The sequence below is a fragment of the Vanessa atalanta genome, chromosome 2 (genome assembly GCF_905147765.1).
Source record: "Vanessa atalanta chromosome 2, ilVanAtal1.2, whole genome shotgun sequence".
In the NCBI taxonomy this organism is placed as follows: Eukaryota; Metazoa; Arthropoda; class Insecta; order Lepidoptera; family Nymphalidae; genus Vanessa; species Vanessa atalanta.
In genome coordinates, this window is record NC_061872.1 from 5,553,478 (window position 1) to 5,571,952 (window position 18,475).

Below are 18,475 nucleotides of genomic sequence, written 5' to 3' on the forward strand. Positions count from 1 at the left end.
GTCAACTTTATATTCTCTCAGAAAATGGGTTAGTACCATCGGATAACCAACAAATTAAACGATACTGAGTAAATAGTTGCCGAAATCGGTAAATTATGTTTTTGATCGTATAGAATCAGAGAGTGCAACTGTCTATTGTCGTCACTAGAATATTCGAATGAACACTTTAAAAGATATCATCGTGTCCAAATGTGCGAATAAAACGAAAAAATGTGTTCGATACGTATCGGCTGTTCAAATAACCAGTTGTAAAAATAAATTAGGATATTGGCAGTTAAAATTATCGAAATTTGAATCTTTAAACCTATGTATATAATTTTTTAATGTTTAATGAAATGTTATAATCTGCAGTGCAGATTAATTGGGCTAAAACTTAATATACTTTATATTCTTTAAAAAAAATTACTTTAAAAATTTGGTTCCGTGGGTTGGAACATTTTTGCACGACGCGATCAAATTTTATGTTCCTGTGCCAAGTGCTGTTCCTCTATTTTTACATTTTTTCAGCCATGCCAGCCTGGTATGCTGTGAGCATCATTGGTATCCCTAAAATAAATAACATAGTATTAAAAATAACATTAACCATATTACCATATAAACAAAAGCTGAAATATAACATACATATGTGAAACGATCTGAATCAACCAATTTAGGATAAAATAATCACTCGAGGTTGTAGATGTATATTATGTAGTACAATTTTTTTGCAGTAGCACCTTCAGGATGCTTTCTAAATAGGTTGAAAATTAAAGAATACAGTATATCTACATAGACACTTATTATATATTTAATGACCAGCGTAGCGGCCATATAACGTAAATATTATATAATTATACTTTATCGATTTCATTCGCAATATTAAATTCCGACCATTGAAAATAAATATAGAAAAATAGCTACTTTCTTCATCATCAGGGTTTCATAATAAAAGCAAACGGAAGTAATTAAAAGTAGTAAAAAAATTTCGATTCAATTAAATTCTTGGTTTATGTAATGATAATTTAATTCTATTGCTTGACATATTAAACATTTTTGTTGACATTGATAATTTTTGTAAGCCATTCAGGATATCGATAGTACTATCGTTTTGATCTATCGATAGTTTTGGACTATCGATAGTTTAGGTTAAAAGTAATAGGTTTTTCAATACTATCGCTAAAACCTTAACTATCGATAGTCTTTCGATAGTGGACTATCGATATGCAACACTACTTCACACGATATGACATATTGTTACAGAATACCAAATATTTTTCAATTCAAGGTCGTATCGAAATGAGTTCAGATATGAAAACTGTTTCTAATCCTAACGTGGTTTTTGCAGAATCGCACTACAAGTAGTAGGGTTGACTATTTGCGATAATTTTAACCCCCATATGGATGATGATATGATTCTTTTATAAAGAAATTTTATTGTCTTCGCTGTAATAAAATCAAGGATCACCTAGAGCATTTACTTCCTCTGTATCGATGCTGGGTGTTAATTCAGGGCAAGCTTACCGTAAAAAATAAAAATGCATTGTCATAGGAAATGAACCAACAAGTAAAGATTCAACATTTTAAAATAAGAGAAGTAATACGCGATTGTAATATTTTACCTGAACAAACTAACAAATAATGTTAATTAAATAAAAGCTTGTAAAACCTGTTATTACGTATATTTCCAAAAAAATTATACCAGTAACAGGATAAATATCTTGTACATATAAACAATTACACCTTAGCTTAGCTTCGCGGAAAGTCCGGTTATCGAAAACAAAAACACGTAGATATAGATATAAGTATATTTTTTTATTTCGTAGATGAGATATAAGTCATAAAAGCCGCGGATCAGGGTCACTGCCAAGCTCCACACCGTCCGACTGCGGAACGTGCGAACACCGGTGCTGTGATTGTTTAGTTCTAACAAATTTGTAAGTATATTATCTTTTTAGATAACATTACTAATATTATTGTTATTTTAGTGGAAATATCTTAGATAGTGCTGTGTATTATTTTTGACATTATGCCAGAAGGCTATGTCGAGTAACTCTGTATAAATTACGTAAATATTGAATAAATAGTTAACAAAACAAGTACTTAATAATTAAAAAACTACAATTAACAACTAAACTCTTAAAAAAAGGGCTATTGTTATATCAGTAAGCAAAAGTTTAAAAGAATAAAGAACTTAAATAAAATATTTTAAATATTAGGGTAATATGAGTATTTATGCAATCACTTTACCCCTTTAATTTTATTAATTATGTTCTAGCAAACGTAAATACATTATGGACAAACGCATTTATCTCGATCTTTAAATACTTTTAATACTTGTATGATCACATTAATCGGAAGGAAATTACATTTTTTCATAAAACTGTTTTGCTAATATTAACTGTTTATAGATCTTCATTACATATTTCCTCAGTAGGGTTAATGCGCGCTCATATTAGCTTAGCACAATAAACTGAAATAAATTAAAGGAAAAAAGCATTTTCAAATACAAGGTTTTATTTAAATTTACTAAAAAGTAAAAAATAAAACTTAAAATTTTGTTAACTTATATTCTATGTGTATGTTTTTTTTATTATTTAATATACAAAATCCACGGTCTCCGTGCCTTTTTTTACATTTTATTTTTATAAATTGTGGCGTTATTTTATATTTTTACTAAACATCAGCAGATCTTCGCTAGACTTCGAGCTTGTCGTCTTCTTGGAAGACGTGGCCTACGTATATAATTATAGCGATAGTACATATTTATGCCTCGATACAATTTATAACTCTACGTAGATTATGTTTTTTTTTTAAATAAATAATCGTAAGGAAAATCTCTCTACTAGCTTTTATATAAAATCAAACATTTAAATGCCCATATAAAATTTCGTGTCTCTGCTGATTCGGTACGGAGTTTGCTAGTACAAAATTTTATCTCTATACTGTTTACCATTAAGGAGTTCCTACTTCTTGACCCAATACCACTAGGTATTAGCTATTATATTGGCTTTGGCTTGGATATTGTAATTTCAGATCATTGTTACATAAATATGCATTGTCATCGAAACTTACACCGTACAGTCATGTAAAATTATAGATCGATGGAATAACACTTACAAACCATAATTTTCAACAGTCCATCACCTCTCAATATTTCTTAATCCATACTGGTATAGTTAATACTTATTTTAATGACTTATTAATTTCTTTTTGATTAAAAAATATATCGTGATCAAGTTTTATACTTTATTAGTCAGGGAGGTCAGCTAAATTGAATCCCAATGTAGATTCTTGGACACGAAAATCGTGTAGCTACTCTTAATTAACATGTCATTGACCTTTAATTTATGCCTTTTAAGTAAGTTTAAATCTAGCTAATATTCACTTTAATACCCATTTTTCCTCTATTATTTTTTTTATTAGATATTATGTTATTTTCATAGAAAGAGGGCCTTATCTATTGTCTGTTGAACAAACCATTTGCAGAATTATTAATAACGTGCTAGCTATTCTGGACAGGTTTATTAATCAAGCGTTTTTTTTTGTAATAAAAACCATTATATTAATAATGAAGCACTATTCATCGCATAGCTATTTTGCACATAAGGTTATAAAAAGTTAAAGCTCTTCTTCGAATACTATTTTATTTCTTCTTTTTGTGGTAATCAAAATTAGATGCATACTTTTATTTTAACGATTACTAATTCGTTACGGCATCAAGTCACGACTGAAATATTATTTTTATCCTAAACGACTTTAATAGGAAAATCCGAATCACACACAAGATCAAATTGAAATGTGAAAATATTACAAATGCTGTCTGTTAAAAAAATACACGCAGGCATTTTAAAATAACAATTACAAATTAAATATATGATACGCCACAAGAAGGACTACATGCCTGTGGAGATACAATTATAAAAATAAAAAATATCTTTAAAGCTAATTTTATTATTATAACGTTTATAACGATTATAACGTTAAGCTTTTATTAGGTCGACCTGTAACTAAATGTAATAAAATTAATGAAGATGAATTTTACCCACTTCCACTTACAGGAACCTGTATCGTCAATCTTTATATGGGCAAATAACTATATAAAGATTAGATGACAATAAAATAATATGATATCACAGGGCTGATCTGATTATACTTAAAAAAAAACCTTTGACAAACAAAGCATATATGGTATATACTAAACTATTTTTCTTTGACCATTTGTCTTAATTTAACTTACTATATAATATTAAGTTAAAACAGCACTAGGTGAAAAAGAAATTATTTTTTTTTTACTATAATAACAGTTGTTTCTTTTCAGATTGACATAATGCAGCCTCTATGGCTGTCCGTGGTGTGCTGCGTCTCTGTATTCGTCGTTCACGTTTATACAGCCGCAGTGCCAACATCAGATACGTTCGTGGTCGCAAAAGCTGATGACGGAGTGAGTACTTATTGAAATCGTAGTGATATTTTCAATTTCATGCTGATATTTTATGTAAAAATAAATTAAATGTACTAAAATAAATTTCAACTGTATAATTATAATTAAATTTAAATGAATTTTATCATATCGAGTCACAGTTTACAATCATCTTATTGATTGATCATCTACCTATTCGTATATAATTAAAAACTACGTTACATTTTTATTTTTTATCGATCGACAGAAAACAATCTGAATTCATTATGAGTTATACATTCCCTATAAAACTTTTGCCGTTAATTTCATCAACTTCCATATTCAAAGAAGAAATGTAGTTTTTCGAGGAGGAGCATCAGCTTACCAGCAGTGACTTAGCTATCGTAGGGCCAGGTGGTACAGTGCACCAGGGCCCCGGAGCTTAGGGGGTCCTCTAACCTAAGCTTTGAACAAAACGAGTCAGCTAACTCGCCACCTCGTGAAGCTAGAAAACCTCGACCCTGCTCACAAAAGATATTTTGAAGGGCAATATAAGTTAAATAGGAGATGGAAAAAGGGGGTAAGGGCCTGATTCTTTCCCAATGCACCGGGGCCCTTGCCCACCTAGCTACGCCATTGCTTACCAGAGTGACGATTTTTATGACTATTTGTCATTATTTCTAAATTCTACATTCCATTATTTCTACAGTACACAGAAAAATCTGAAATGACCACTGAGGAGGAGCCGAATGTTCCGATCAAGCTGACGAAAATGCAGGTGAACTCCGAGGTGTCGCTGCGTTACGCGCACACCACCGTCGTCACCTACGTGCGCAACCCTTCGCGCCGTTCCCAACAAGCTACGTTTCACGTACTTTTGCCAGAAACTGCATTCATAAGCGGTTTTGTTATGTACGTATATAAATAGCATCTCAGATGTTAAATATATGCATTAAGGTATTTTGCATTCATATTATTTACGTTAAGAACATGCATTAAATAGTTGTACAAGTGTATATACTCTAATTTTTGTTTTAATCCAGGAATAGAAAATTGAGGTGTTACTTTACCTTTTTAATTACTTCTAGGACATTAGACGGGAAATCGTATAAAGCCTATGTGAAAGAGAAAGAAGAAGCTAAGAAAATCTACGATGACGCTGTCTCTCAGGGAACTGGTGCTGCTTACATATCAGCTAAGTAAGTAAAAGTTTTTTTTTACGATAAATAGCATTTAGCGAAAAGTAAATAATGTACTCATATTAATCAAATGCTACGTCCCTTAAACAGGGCCCGAGATTCAAACCACTTTACAGTGTCAGTAAACGTGGAGCCCAACACCGAGGCGGTGTTCAACCTGACCTACGAAGAGCTGTTAGTGCGGCGCAACGGAGTGTACAATCACGCCATCAACCTACATCCTGGCGCGCTCGTGCCCAAGATGGAGGTGACCGTGCACATCAAGGAATCGCAGAAGATCTCGCTGCTGAGGGTTCCGGAAGTGAGGACCGGAAATGAAATTGATGCTACCGAGAAAGACGCTCGTGAGTAAATTTTCAAAATTTAAATAATATTTTAAGTTAAATAAACATTTAAAGTAGCAAAGTGAGTGAAAGATAAATGGATCTTTGCTCGTAAATTTTCTAAACTTAAAAATTGATTCTTAATTTAATTTTCCGCGTCAATTCGTGGGGATAAATATCAACAAACATTTTATAAAAATCTTTAAGTGTCTTTGTAGACTAGGTTAGAAACTTGATAATTTGGCAAATAAGTAATTATGTTTTATTTAAAATTTATAGAAAATGAAAAGGCTGTTATAAAAAAGTGCAACGACGACAAGGAGGCGACCATAACCTTCACTCCAGATCTTGAAGAACAAAATCGACTAATGGCGATATATTCGGCAAGTTACTCTTCTTTGTACACGTTCGAATAGATAAAAAAAAAAAACAAAAGTAATATTAACGTTCATATACATAATATATAAGACTCTTAAGAGGTTGACAAAGAAGATACTATGTCAAAACTTACCGTGGTAACCGATAGTGCCATACTGTTCCAAAATAAGACTCCTTTATCATTGCAGGATAAGATCATAGAATCAGCGAAATTATCACACGAATCGTACTCGGATCAAAATAACGAGAAAACAACTGGAGTCCTCGGACAGTTCGTCGTTCAATACGATGTGGTTCGCCCCGAAAAGGGAGAAATTTTGGTAAATTTGTATATAATTTAAACATTTACAATCATTATGAAATTTAAACCCACTAGAATGTAGTCTATTTGTAATACTTCTTTTCAATTAGGTGAACGATGGCTACTTTGTTCATTTCTTCTCGCCGGAAGAGTTGAAACCGCTGAGTAAATTCGTCGTGTTCGTACTGGACACGTCGAGCTCCATGTACGGTCGTAAGATAGAACAGCTGCGTACGGCCATGCAAGCCATCCTCGCAGACCTGCGTCCTACCGACTACTTCAGTATCGTTGAATTTAACAGCGACGTCAAGGTTTCCATTTACTTAATGAAGAATATTGAATTGAGAACAAATTAGTTTATAACTGTTAACATTGATAACTTTTGGTATTGGGAGTTTTTTGTTTTTAATTTGTATTGTGATAACTCAGATTCCATACTTATTAATATATTATTTGATAATTGCATTAACAATGTGGTGTGAAAAGGTGCTTCTTAAAGTCAAATTCCATTTATCTACGTATTCTAAACTTGACTGTTAGGTATACTTGGTACCAAATATTTGACAGCGGTTTTACTCACTAGTTTAATATTTCTTTCGCTTGATATACTTACCTGCATATTTATGCTTAGTAAAAGCTGAGTTTATAGAACACTTGTTTTGTACTTGATTGCTATAAAATTTTACAATACAACAACCATTGTGTCGCTAAAGTTTACGGGCGACAGCTTTGCTTAGCAGTTAGTTTTAAATAAAGAAGATTCGACACGATGTAAGCATTAGCTCTTTCTTTTTCATTCTGTAAATATGAAATAATAGTATAGTGTTTATATATATGTTCTATTGGCAAGGTGCACAATCTTTCGGAGACTCATAAGGACGAGGCATCTCCTCACGAGTATAGCGTCGTCGACTATGACATTAATCTCGACCGCGCTAGTGATGGCGCGATCGCGGAACCCGTACTCGCCTCGCCTCACAATATCGCCAAAGCGCAAGATATAGTATCGAAGTTCTCTGCTAATGGAGGTACGCCTTAAACCTTTATGTCGACATTTTAAATCGATCTTAATAATTCAATATATAATTTAATGCAAAAGATAAATGTTTTTTTATTCATTATGTATACATTGCCACAAATTCAGAAAATTTGGTTTTAAGCATTTAAATATTTTGACAGGAACCAACATCTACGAAGCACTCGACGTTGCTATTGACGTCATCAATAAGGCTTATGGAACAAATAAACCTGACTCCAGCGCTGCCATTAACAATAGTGACGCAGAAAGAATTCAAGGTTTGAAAATAATACTTGTAATTCTTTCGCTTTTAGACCTATATTGTAGCATTGTTGAGGTTCAAACTTAACATTAATATTAATTAGATACAATAAACATTCATATACTCTATTGTGCATCTCTACGGAATGGTATCGCTACTCAAGCCTCTCTAGCTCCGTGAAATGTCAATTATAGAGCAATACCCCAGGCCCAACAGACGTCACTTATTTTCTGACGTATGAAGTGTGTATTCATGAGTAGTGCTATGATCGCATGCCTAGTTACTTGGCTTGGTCAGGCGGCCATTTTCCAGGTATCAGGTAATTTAGGTACATAAAACATTTCACACCTTACTTACATTCTGACAGCTCTTTTTTAGGTATGTTAGACAATATCGTTAAAAATCAGTCATCATTACCCCCAGCCACATCCCATCGGTAGCATTGCCTTGCAAGCACTGTAAGAGGGCTACAACAATTGCCGCCTTAATTTGAATTGTTAAGTCTAAAAATTTAAATTCGTTAAATTTAGATCGTAGTTAGTCATATAGTTTGAATATGTATCCTAAAACAAAAAAAATATTACAGCATTGCAGCCGATTATTGTCTTCCTGAGTGACGGCGAAGCCTCGGTGGGAGAGACCAATCCGAAGCGTATTCTCTCTCACATTAGTGAGAAAAACACCGGCGAGAGGAGAGCTGCGTTATATTCCCTCGCTTTCGGTATTTAATTTCTTTTTTTATAAAAATAGTCTTTGTAACGATTACGAACAGTCATTATATTAACTGGACTGCAATTAACAGGCCACGACGCGGACCGCGGCTTACTTCGCAAGCTGTCGCTGCGCAACGAAGGCTTCATGCGCCAGATCTACGAGGCGGCCGACGCGGCGCTGCAGTTGCGACACTTCTACCAGCAAGTCTCGTCGCCGCTGCTGGCGCACGTCAAATTTGTCTACCCGCCCAACCAGGTCTGTTACATAAATAAGAGCATACTTTCATACAATTATTCACAAATGTACATTCGTAATATAGCAAGCGGCCATTGACGATTCGTTTTCAGCGTTTTCAACATAACCTCTATAAAAATCATTTCTAAGGGTATGTAGTTGAAAACCAAAAGACTGGCTTGATTTTGGTGACAATTGTTGTGTGTACTTGAGTCCCTGGATGGTTTCTATTGAACCCGGTATGTGATGCTGCGACCGGAAAGTAAATTATTATTTCACCCGGACGAAGTTGGGACACGCAGTTAGTTTATTATAGAATAATAATAAAAATCCTATATTAGGATTATACGGTAAAGTTACGTTGTAGGTAAAGGCAGAATCAGTGACGCGGCATGTGTTTGACGCGATCTTCGCGGGTTCAGAAACGGTGGTGGCCGGCAAACTGGAGCCAGATGTGCTGGAACTAGCGCCGCATGTGACTGGCTTTTGTGCAGAGGATGAAGACCATTATGCCAGGGTGAATGTTACCCAAATTACTTACACAAACTTTTATTTAACTCATAATGATTGTCAGATTTGTCATTGTCACACAAAGTGGACAATCCCATTCAGATTATATTAAAGTTAATCATTATTAGGAAATGTACGCACATACATAATATATGAAAACAAGTCTCAAACTGTAAGACTATTATCGGTGTGGTGTGTGATTGAATTAAATCTTCAATCATCATTATTGACACTGTAATAGGAATATATAAATAGGGAAAAAATACTTGACATTCGACGGCGTACATTACTATTTAATGTTAATAAATGCCACGAAGACAAATATGTTAGTATGAAGAATATATTATAAACAAAAAATGACTTTTCTATATCGACCATCAGAAACGTTACGAGGTGATGAATAAGGTGAAGGTGAGTGAGAAAAAGGAATACCTTCCACTGGAGAGGCTCTGGGCGTACCTCAGCATCAAGCAGCTGTTGGACGAGCGAGACGCACACGAGCAAGATGATAACAAGGACGAGAAGAGCCCCGAGAAGCGTGCACTGGCCATAGCTCTCAAGGTAAACTTTTTACTGAAAAATTCCAAGATTTAAAGAAACCTCTTTCCGTTGCATTTTTTAAGGTTTCCATGATATTTTGTAATATTATGTAACTATTTATTTGAGTTGTCAATATAAATAAATCGTAAATAAATGTGAACGTATTTAAATAAAACCCTATCCAAGTATTTCCAGAATACCAGTATATAAAAAATAAACTAGCTACTTTCTTTGTCAAAAATAACTACATGTACACCGTTCTCTGACAATTATTATACACAGTACCCAATAATATAGCATTTTAAAATTATAATACTTAACTTAACCTGTTCAAATAGATGATGTGTCCATAAAAATCCATTAGAGCTGTTATTTGGTTTATTTTTAGTACGAATTTGTGACGCCATTGACATCACTAGTGGTTGTTAAACCAAACGCTACTAACGCTGTGGATACAGTTTCTGCCGACGGACCCGACACTCAAAAAGACTATGCAAGTGAGTGCACACTTATCTACTTTTGTAAATTGTATGCCATCAAAAACAAAACTTGTAAAAATAACTAAGTCTCGCAACTCAGTTCCTCTACAGTAAAAAGTTATGAGATCCATGTGATACCAAGTCTGTTGATTTATTCAGACCTCTTGTCTCAAGTTATTACGTAATTTGCTTATCTAGTTCACTTTGTTGCTTAATTGAAAAATAATAAGAGATTTTTTTTTTCTATATAATAGTTTTTGTCTGTTTATTCAAATTTCGACCAAAATGCCTATTTTATGGAACTAATAGTTTCATTTATTTTCACAAACGACAAACCAGTGGTGGCATCAATTATAAATGTTATTATTTTAAAAGTAAAATAATGTATAAATAAATAGATTATTATAACTAGTTATTTAATGTCATGAGCCTGTATGGCGAAGGATATAGTTTTCTTTCATTTTTATTAAATTTGTAGACGTTTTGTATGTTTTAAATGATTACATTGACAGTTTGATCTTTTTAAATTATTAAAAAACGGTTTTCTTTTTTTAGTTCCGCTTTTGCCGTCCCCAGTCTATTCGGGTTTTAACGTCGGTGAGTTCACTGATTCCATTTTTATTGCAACATTTCAGATATATTAAAACATTTCATTTTCAAAGAAAATCGCTTATTATTTTTCAATTAAGCAACAAAGGGAACTCTATGTTGACTTTGATTTATCATCAACAGTTCCCTACTTAATTGAAAAATAATAAGATAATTATTTTTCTACATAACATTTTTTTATTTATTTATTTATTTATTTATTTATTTATTTATCCTTTATTGCACCCAAACTTAAAACTAAAAATTACATTATTGCTACACAAAGTTGCATGATGTGCAACAGGCGGCCTTATCGCTCAGCAGCGATCTCTTCCAGGCAACCTTTGGGCAGAGGATCATAATATTTACATATATGGGAAGGGTAATTTTTTGTCTGTTTTTTCAAATTTCGACCAAACATACCTATTATATGGAACTATTAATTATAATATAACTTGTTAATTTTTTTTTCATACACGACAAACCAGTGGTGGAATCAATTATAAACGTTATTATTTTAAAGGTAAAATAATGTGTAAATAAATTGATTAATTTTATTATAACTAGTTCTTTGACGTCATGAGCCTGAATGGCGAAGAATATCGTATTATTTCATTTTTATTAAATTTGTAGACGTTTTGTATGTTTTTAAATGATTACATTGACATTGATCTTTTTATATTATTAAAAAACGCTTTTCTTTTTTAGCTCCCCTTTTGCCGTCCCCAGTCTATTCGAGTTTTTACGTCGGTGAGTTCACTGATACCATTTTTATTGCAACGTTTCAGATATATTAAAACAAAAGAAGAAGTTGTCCAAAATGTGATAATAATTATTTAATTTCGTCTTTCATTTCTAATTTGTGTGGGTGAGAATGGTGAGATAGGTACTTACTACTCAATAAGCTTACTGAGTAGAACACAAAATCACAGTTTTCATGTGCGTAATTTATGTTCATATAATTCATCTCGTTTAGCATTAGTAAATGTCCCACTGCTGGGATAAAGGCCTCCTCTCCTTTGAGGAGAAGGTTTGGAGCATATTCCACCACGCTGCTCCAATGCGGGTTGGCGGAATACACATGTGGCAGAATTTCGTTGAAATTAGACACATGCAGGTTTCCTCACGATGTTTTCCTTCACCGCCGACCACGAGATGAATTATAAACACAAATTAAGCACATGAAATTTCAGTGGTGCCTGCCTGGGTTGGGGTCTCGTTTACGGTCAGATAAAGTTCTGCCAGATGTGTGTACACCAACCTCTATTTAAACGGGTTGTTGAATAAGCTCCATAGCTTTGTTCAAAAAAAATTCAAAGAGCTCCTGAAGAAGACATTTTTATCAACAAATGGTAATAACGTAGAAAATATGTTAGAGTTAGAGATCTAAGCTTAAAAATATAGAACGCCAGAAGGAACAACAATAATTACGTGTAAAATTTAAGCGAACTTAACTTGTACAAAAAGAATAATTAAATCACTAGTTGATTGTTATTTCTCTTTATACAGGTGGCGCGGGCGGCACCATAGACAATGAAGCTTTTGAGGAGAGCCATTTAGGCGCAGGTAAGACCATAGACATATGAAGTGACACTTAGAGTGGCAAATTGCAACCAATTATACTTTTTACCTAGGTACATCTATTTGGCAATTAAGGAATTCTTACAAAACCATGAAATTATAACAAAATAACACGTTCAACTAAATGTTTTATTCCAATTATATATATTTTAAAAAATGAACATAAATAGATTGTGTTTAATCTAGTATATTTTTAATATTATTGGCTGAAGAATCTTTTGTGACTTGGGTCTATTGTATCGCATTTTGATTCTGATAGTGAAAATAAATCCAATGTGTAATGAGTATATAGGTAGATGAAATAATATTTTTTTTTATTGCAGATATTTCCTTGGATAATCTTAATGATTTTAACTTTGCTACGATTACCACGGATCCTTTACCTTCCACCACCGCTCCGCAGTCGACTTCTTCTGAATCTTACGAGGATACTTACCATTTAAAAAGCTACAGTTGGGCATTAATCATACTCAATAGCGAGACAAACTCGCTTGAGTTTCTAGCAAATGGAAAAAATATCACTCTCGAACTTTCGAAGTCCGATACGGTATGTTCTTGTATCTTATAAATAATATACGATTTTACTAAAATTGTAATTAATTGCTTATTTAGAAATTTCTTTAATAACTATTTTGAGAAAATTTTAAGATTACGATATTTTTATTAAAATATACATTTGCACATACACATATGTTTATCACAATATACAATCTTCAGGTCCCAAAGGCGAGCGACGGCGACAGCGATTGCGCACACGGCGTGGGCGAGGGGGCGGCAGAGGCGGGCGCGGAAGGCGGCGTGTGCGTGTATCTCACGCGCTGCGTCGCCGCCAGAGAGATCAGCCTGGACGAGTACCGCAACAAGTACTGCGTCGTCGAAAACAAGTAAGGAATATTTTGTAAATTTCTAACTTTGCTCCACTGCTTCATGGCACACAATGCCTGTACTCACTCTCCACTAACAGAGAGCGCTACCGAAATTGAACCTACATCATAACATTTTCTATGGAGACTATCTGTGCTGTGCCTGTCTTTTACTCTATGAGATTGGCTACCATGGCACGGATGGAAGGACGTACCATGGTGGTGTTTTTTCGAGATTTAAAATAAATCGTTTTTGCTGTTAAAAATATTAAAACATAATTATTTCATGTTTTTTTTTCCAGATATGCTGGCGTATGCTGTCCCAAAAATAAAGTAGATACAGAAACACCTTGTCTTTAAGCTGATTACTTTAACAAAATTGAATATCAATAGAGCCCCGAGTGATTTACTATTTTTAAGAAAATTAATTAATTTGTTTAAAAAATGAAAAAGCGAAAGAAATAAAGAAATATTTGGTATATACTAAAGTTTTTTTTTATTAACAATAATAATATAATATTTACCCTGACCTGACTAAATGTACTTACCCTATACAATTAAATGATAATGATTATGCGTACATCGGGTAGGTAAATTGCCGCTAATAATAATTCCACGATTACTAAAATTTAAAAAATACTAAACAATCAAATCTGATCAATAAAAGTATAGTAAAGGAAGCCTTATATAATTAAGAGTAAAAATATATAAATACACAAACTATGTATAAATGTCAACATACCATACTGTATTGTTTGTATCTATGCAATAGATATTATACATTGTCTATTTGTCTCATGTAGACGAGAAAGGGGGTTGCTGTCAGTCGGGGAGTCGGGTGTTAGTCACCAGACTGATTGGATGTGCGCCTGCGCCCTATTGCATGTAGTAGTGAACCAGTGAATTAGTGAACGCTACACATACCATTACAATGGCACAAATATGACAAATGATTAAATTATTTATCATAAAGATACATAAAAAGTCTTTCGAAATCGTAATCGTCCGATTATTTTGTATGGAATTGGTATAGCCTATTCCAATGCAAGTAGGAAAAAAGATAAATAAACCTTAGATTTACGTATTTCATGCGATTTGCTAATAACTATGCTATGTTGTGGAATATTAAGGTTTTATGATTAGATAATATATCTTTATTTATAATACAACGCTATTGCATTTAATTACTTATTTCCACTTTAATTTTACTTCCAAAATTCCGATAACAGTATCGTTGACGTTCAAAACGCCATTTTTTTCGAAAATCCATAGTGAATATCATAGATTAATCAAGCTCTCGGCCAATGATATCGCGTCAATTTGCTGTCAAATGTTGTTAATTTGGATTTTTCTTGGAATAGAGTATAGAGCAGACGTGCAAATGATCTGACGGCAAGTCGGCACCACAGTCCATAAACATTGGCGCCGTATGGATAAACGTCAGATTTATTTTTATTTATTACATATGTAAAAATAAATCCCCTTTATGTCACTGAACGTGTCGACAAAGGTTATAGTTAAACGCAAATATTTAGCTGACAATGACTATATTTCTTGAAATACCATACAGTAACTTTTAAAATATCGCTTCCCGCGCTTGGTAACCAACCGCCATCTTGTTTAGATGCCCCGCTCCTCCGAGCGGCCACCAGTGTGCCCAGTTCATAAAAAAAATACATTTTCCCGGTAAAGCTACTTTAAATTTAGGATAATTTTTTAAATAAACCTTACACTCGACCATCCTGATAACATGCATGTCCTCATGCATGCACCAGGTGGAACCATATAAAACCTTACACTTGGCAGAACGAGGCATTCAAATAATATACTATACACTATTCGATTTTATAGTACTCATTATAATAATTACAGTATTTTTTTTTTGTATTTGCAAATATATAATAATAAACTAACCGTTAATTAAAATTTATTCATCATCAATAAATTAGCAAGAGACATAATGCAAGTAAATGAACTAACGGTAACGATAATTTCGCTATATAATTTAACAAAAGCTTATTTTCATCTTTTTAACCAAATATAAACTTATAACTTTACTATCCTTGTAACCTTATAACCACTTATAACTATCCTTGTAACCTTGTAACCTTATAACCACTTATAACTATCCTTGTAACCTTGTAACCTTATAACTAGTTATAACTATCCTTGTAACCTTGTAACCTTGTAACCTTATAACTACTTATAACTATCCTTGTAACCTTGTAACCACTTATAACAATCCTTGAAACCTTGTAACCATTTATAACTAACTTTATAATCGTAAAATCATCTTAAAATCGGAAAGATTTATTGTAATCACTATATATAGCATAAATATTTATATATAAATAATAGCATAAATTATTTACCAAAACTCGAAGTAATATTTACACAATTTATCTCAAATTCATGAATATGTTTTTAGACAACAGTTAGACAGGGCTAAATCACAATAGCGTGCTATCTAATTTCTAAATATAAATTCTGGCGATTGTTTTGTGCGGCATCAGGCCAGGCGCGAATGTGTCTGTAGCTCGCGCCCGACCTGAAACACCACAAAACAACATCCTCGCATAACATTTCATTTAAATCACAACGTACATACATAAAACTAAAATTGTATTTATGCTCTGGGTAGTTTGAAACTGGTCGGAAGGAACTTGAAGACATGAGAGCATAATCATTCAATTGATTCAGTATCACTTTGTTCGTTGTCTGTTTCATCTAAACTTAACGAAGCTACATGAATCCATGGTTTCATTCTGTCGGCGGCAACCGTGGTCTTGCGTTTCCCTTTCATACCCACAAAACCCGCGATTGGAGCAACCCTGTAACGATCGTTCCCTATAACCTTAATGACCCTAAAAGGCCCCTCGTAAGAAGGCATTAGCTTTGTGCTTTGACCTTTACCTTGAAACGCAACCTTTGTTATTTTAACTAGATCACCCTTTCTATATGTACGAGCAGCATGCCTATTCCGATCGTACTGCTCCTTTTGCACAGTTTGGGCTTCATCGATCTTTTCCTTGACTTCAGCGCGGAGATCAGATAAGTTAGTGATATCGCGAGTATCATTCACGACTGCGTTTAAGGCTGGCTTGACTTCACTATACATTGCCGTACCGAACATGATTTCAGCTGGTGTCTTTCCTGTAGTTTTTTGTATGGTGTTGTTCAAGCCCCATTGTATTTTCCCAATTTTATTGTCCCAATCCTTCTCATTGTCGCGTAAATTTTGGGCTGTCAAGCAGTCAAGTATGGTCCTGTTGTAGCGCTCTACTTGACCGTTGGCCCTAGGACTTGCCACTGCGTTCAACACGTGTCTTATGCCTCGCTCAAGACAGAACCTTCGGAATGCATGAGCAGTGAAGCAAGTACCTCGATCGCTAATCAATCTATCAGGTGCTCGAAATATGTTGAAAATGTCTTGCAACGCTTTTATAACATTTGCAGTACTAGTACTCCGTACAGGCTTGATAAACAAGAACTTAGTGAAGGAGTCCACGACATTTAGCGTATGTGTAAACCCCCTTTTCGATTTCACAAAGGGTCCAAGGTGGTCGACGTGCAACGTATGAAATGGAATCGCAACTTTTTCTATGGGGTGTAACAATCCCTCTCGCCCATTGGCAGCCTTCTTAGCATAGGCACAATCTATACATGCACTGACATACTTTTTCGTAAACCGTTTCATTTTTGAAAACCAATAACTTTTCTTCATGCGTTCCAGGGTTTTTTCATAACCGACGTGACCTATATCATCGTGATTCATCTTACACAGCTGCCACCTAGCACCCTTCGGAACCACCCATCTGACGTTCTCTTTATCGCTCCCAAGGCACCTAAATAACTTGTTATCCTTTAACACATAGTTGTCTCTTATGTAAGCTAGTCGTTTAGGATCTAGTTTACTACTGACAATATCCCTAATCCTACACAATTCAGGGTCCCCTAGTTGTAAAGTCAGTAGCCAATCCTCGTCGGAAATTGCCAGTACTGGTGGATATCTTACGTGGTCTGTAGTGTCCGTATCGTATGTAGGATTCCGGGAAAGGGCGTCCACATGACCCATTCTTGTACCTGGTCTATACTCGATATGACAGTCAAACTCCTGCAAGGCAATCCACCAGCGGGCAATCCGGGGTATCAGGTCACGTTTTTCAAAAGTAGAGCGCAGTGCGCTGCAATCAGTAACCACTTTGAATGGCTTCCCTAAGAGGTAAACCCGGAACTTCTTCAATGCGCATATAACTGCAAGAGTTTCTAACTCATACGAGTGGAAGTTCCTTTCTTCTGGGGTCGTCTGGCGGCTGTAATACGCCACGGGATGAAATGCGTCTTGACTTCCCATTGGACGCTGGAGCAATATCCCTCCAACTCCTACTTTGCTCGCATCCGTGTGGAGTTCTGTTTCGGCTGTAGGATCATACAATGCCAAGACAGGCCTTTCTATCAGTTTGGACTTCAGGACATCGAATGAGTCTTTCTGCTCAGTCGTCCACTCCCACGTTGCATTTTTCTTTAACAACTTAGTGAGTGGGTGTGCTATCTGGGCAAATGACTGTATAAATTTCCGGAAATAACTCACAAGTCCTAAAAACTGGCGCACGTTGTGCACATTTTGTGGCAAGGGAAAATCCGCTACGCTCTGAATTTTGGCAGAACCTGGGCGCATGCCAGCCGCACTAATTTCGTACCCCAAGTAGTCGATTTTGGTTTGCAAGAAGCTGCATTTAGATAAATTAAGTTTCAACTGCGCCTTTTCTAACAATATTAAGACTTCTTCTAAACGAGTTATACATTCAAACGGAGTTTCACCAAAAATCAATAAGTCATCTAAATACACTGTGGCTTTATTAAACCGAGCCTGTCCCAGAACGTGGTTCATCATCCTTTGGAAAACAGCTGGAGCATTTGCCAGTCCGAACGGCATACGATTATATTCGTAGTGACCGTCGGGGGTCACAAAAGCAGTCAAATGCTTGCTGTCCTCCGATATCGGTACTTGATAATAACCTGACATGAGATCAAGAGTAATGAACCACGCCTGTCCCGATAGCCTCGCCACTTCGTCCTCTATTATCGGGATGGGGTATCTCTCTTT

The 18,475-nt window shown here is 34.7% G+C and overlaps 1 protein-coding gene across 1 annotated transcript; it reads left to right on the forward strand.

Moving 5' to 3' along the window:
* Positions 1–1,801: 1,801 nt before the first annotated feature.
* Positions 1,802–13,812, forward strand: LOC125074282 (inter-alpha-trypsin inhibitor heavy chain H3-like). The gene is made up of 21 exons (XM_047685577.1): positions 1,802–1,913; positions 4,298–4,420; positions 5,088–5,290; positions 5,467–5,577; positions 5,668–5,921; positions 6,180–6,283; positions 6,467–6,598; positions 6,690–6,890; positions 7,430–7,607; positions 7,759–7,875; positions 8,446–8,580; positions 8,662–8,828; positions 9,175–9,324; positions 9,699–9,878; positions 10,246–10,354; positions 10,892–10,933; positions 11,633–11,674; positions 12,434–12,490; positions 12,829–13,052; positions 13,223–13,389; positions 13,671–13,812. The coding sequence occupies exons 2-21, from the start codon at positions 4,307–4,309 to the stop codon at positions 13,726–13,728; spliced, it is 2,745 nt and encodes a 914-aa protein (XP_047541533.1). The 5' UTR covers positions 1,802–1,913; positions 4,298–4,306; the 3' UTR covers positions 13,729–13,812.
* Positions 13,813–18,475: the final 4,663 nt, after the last annotated feature.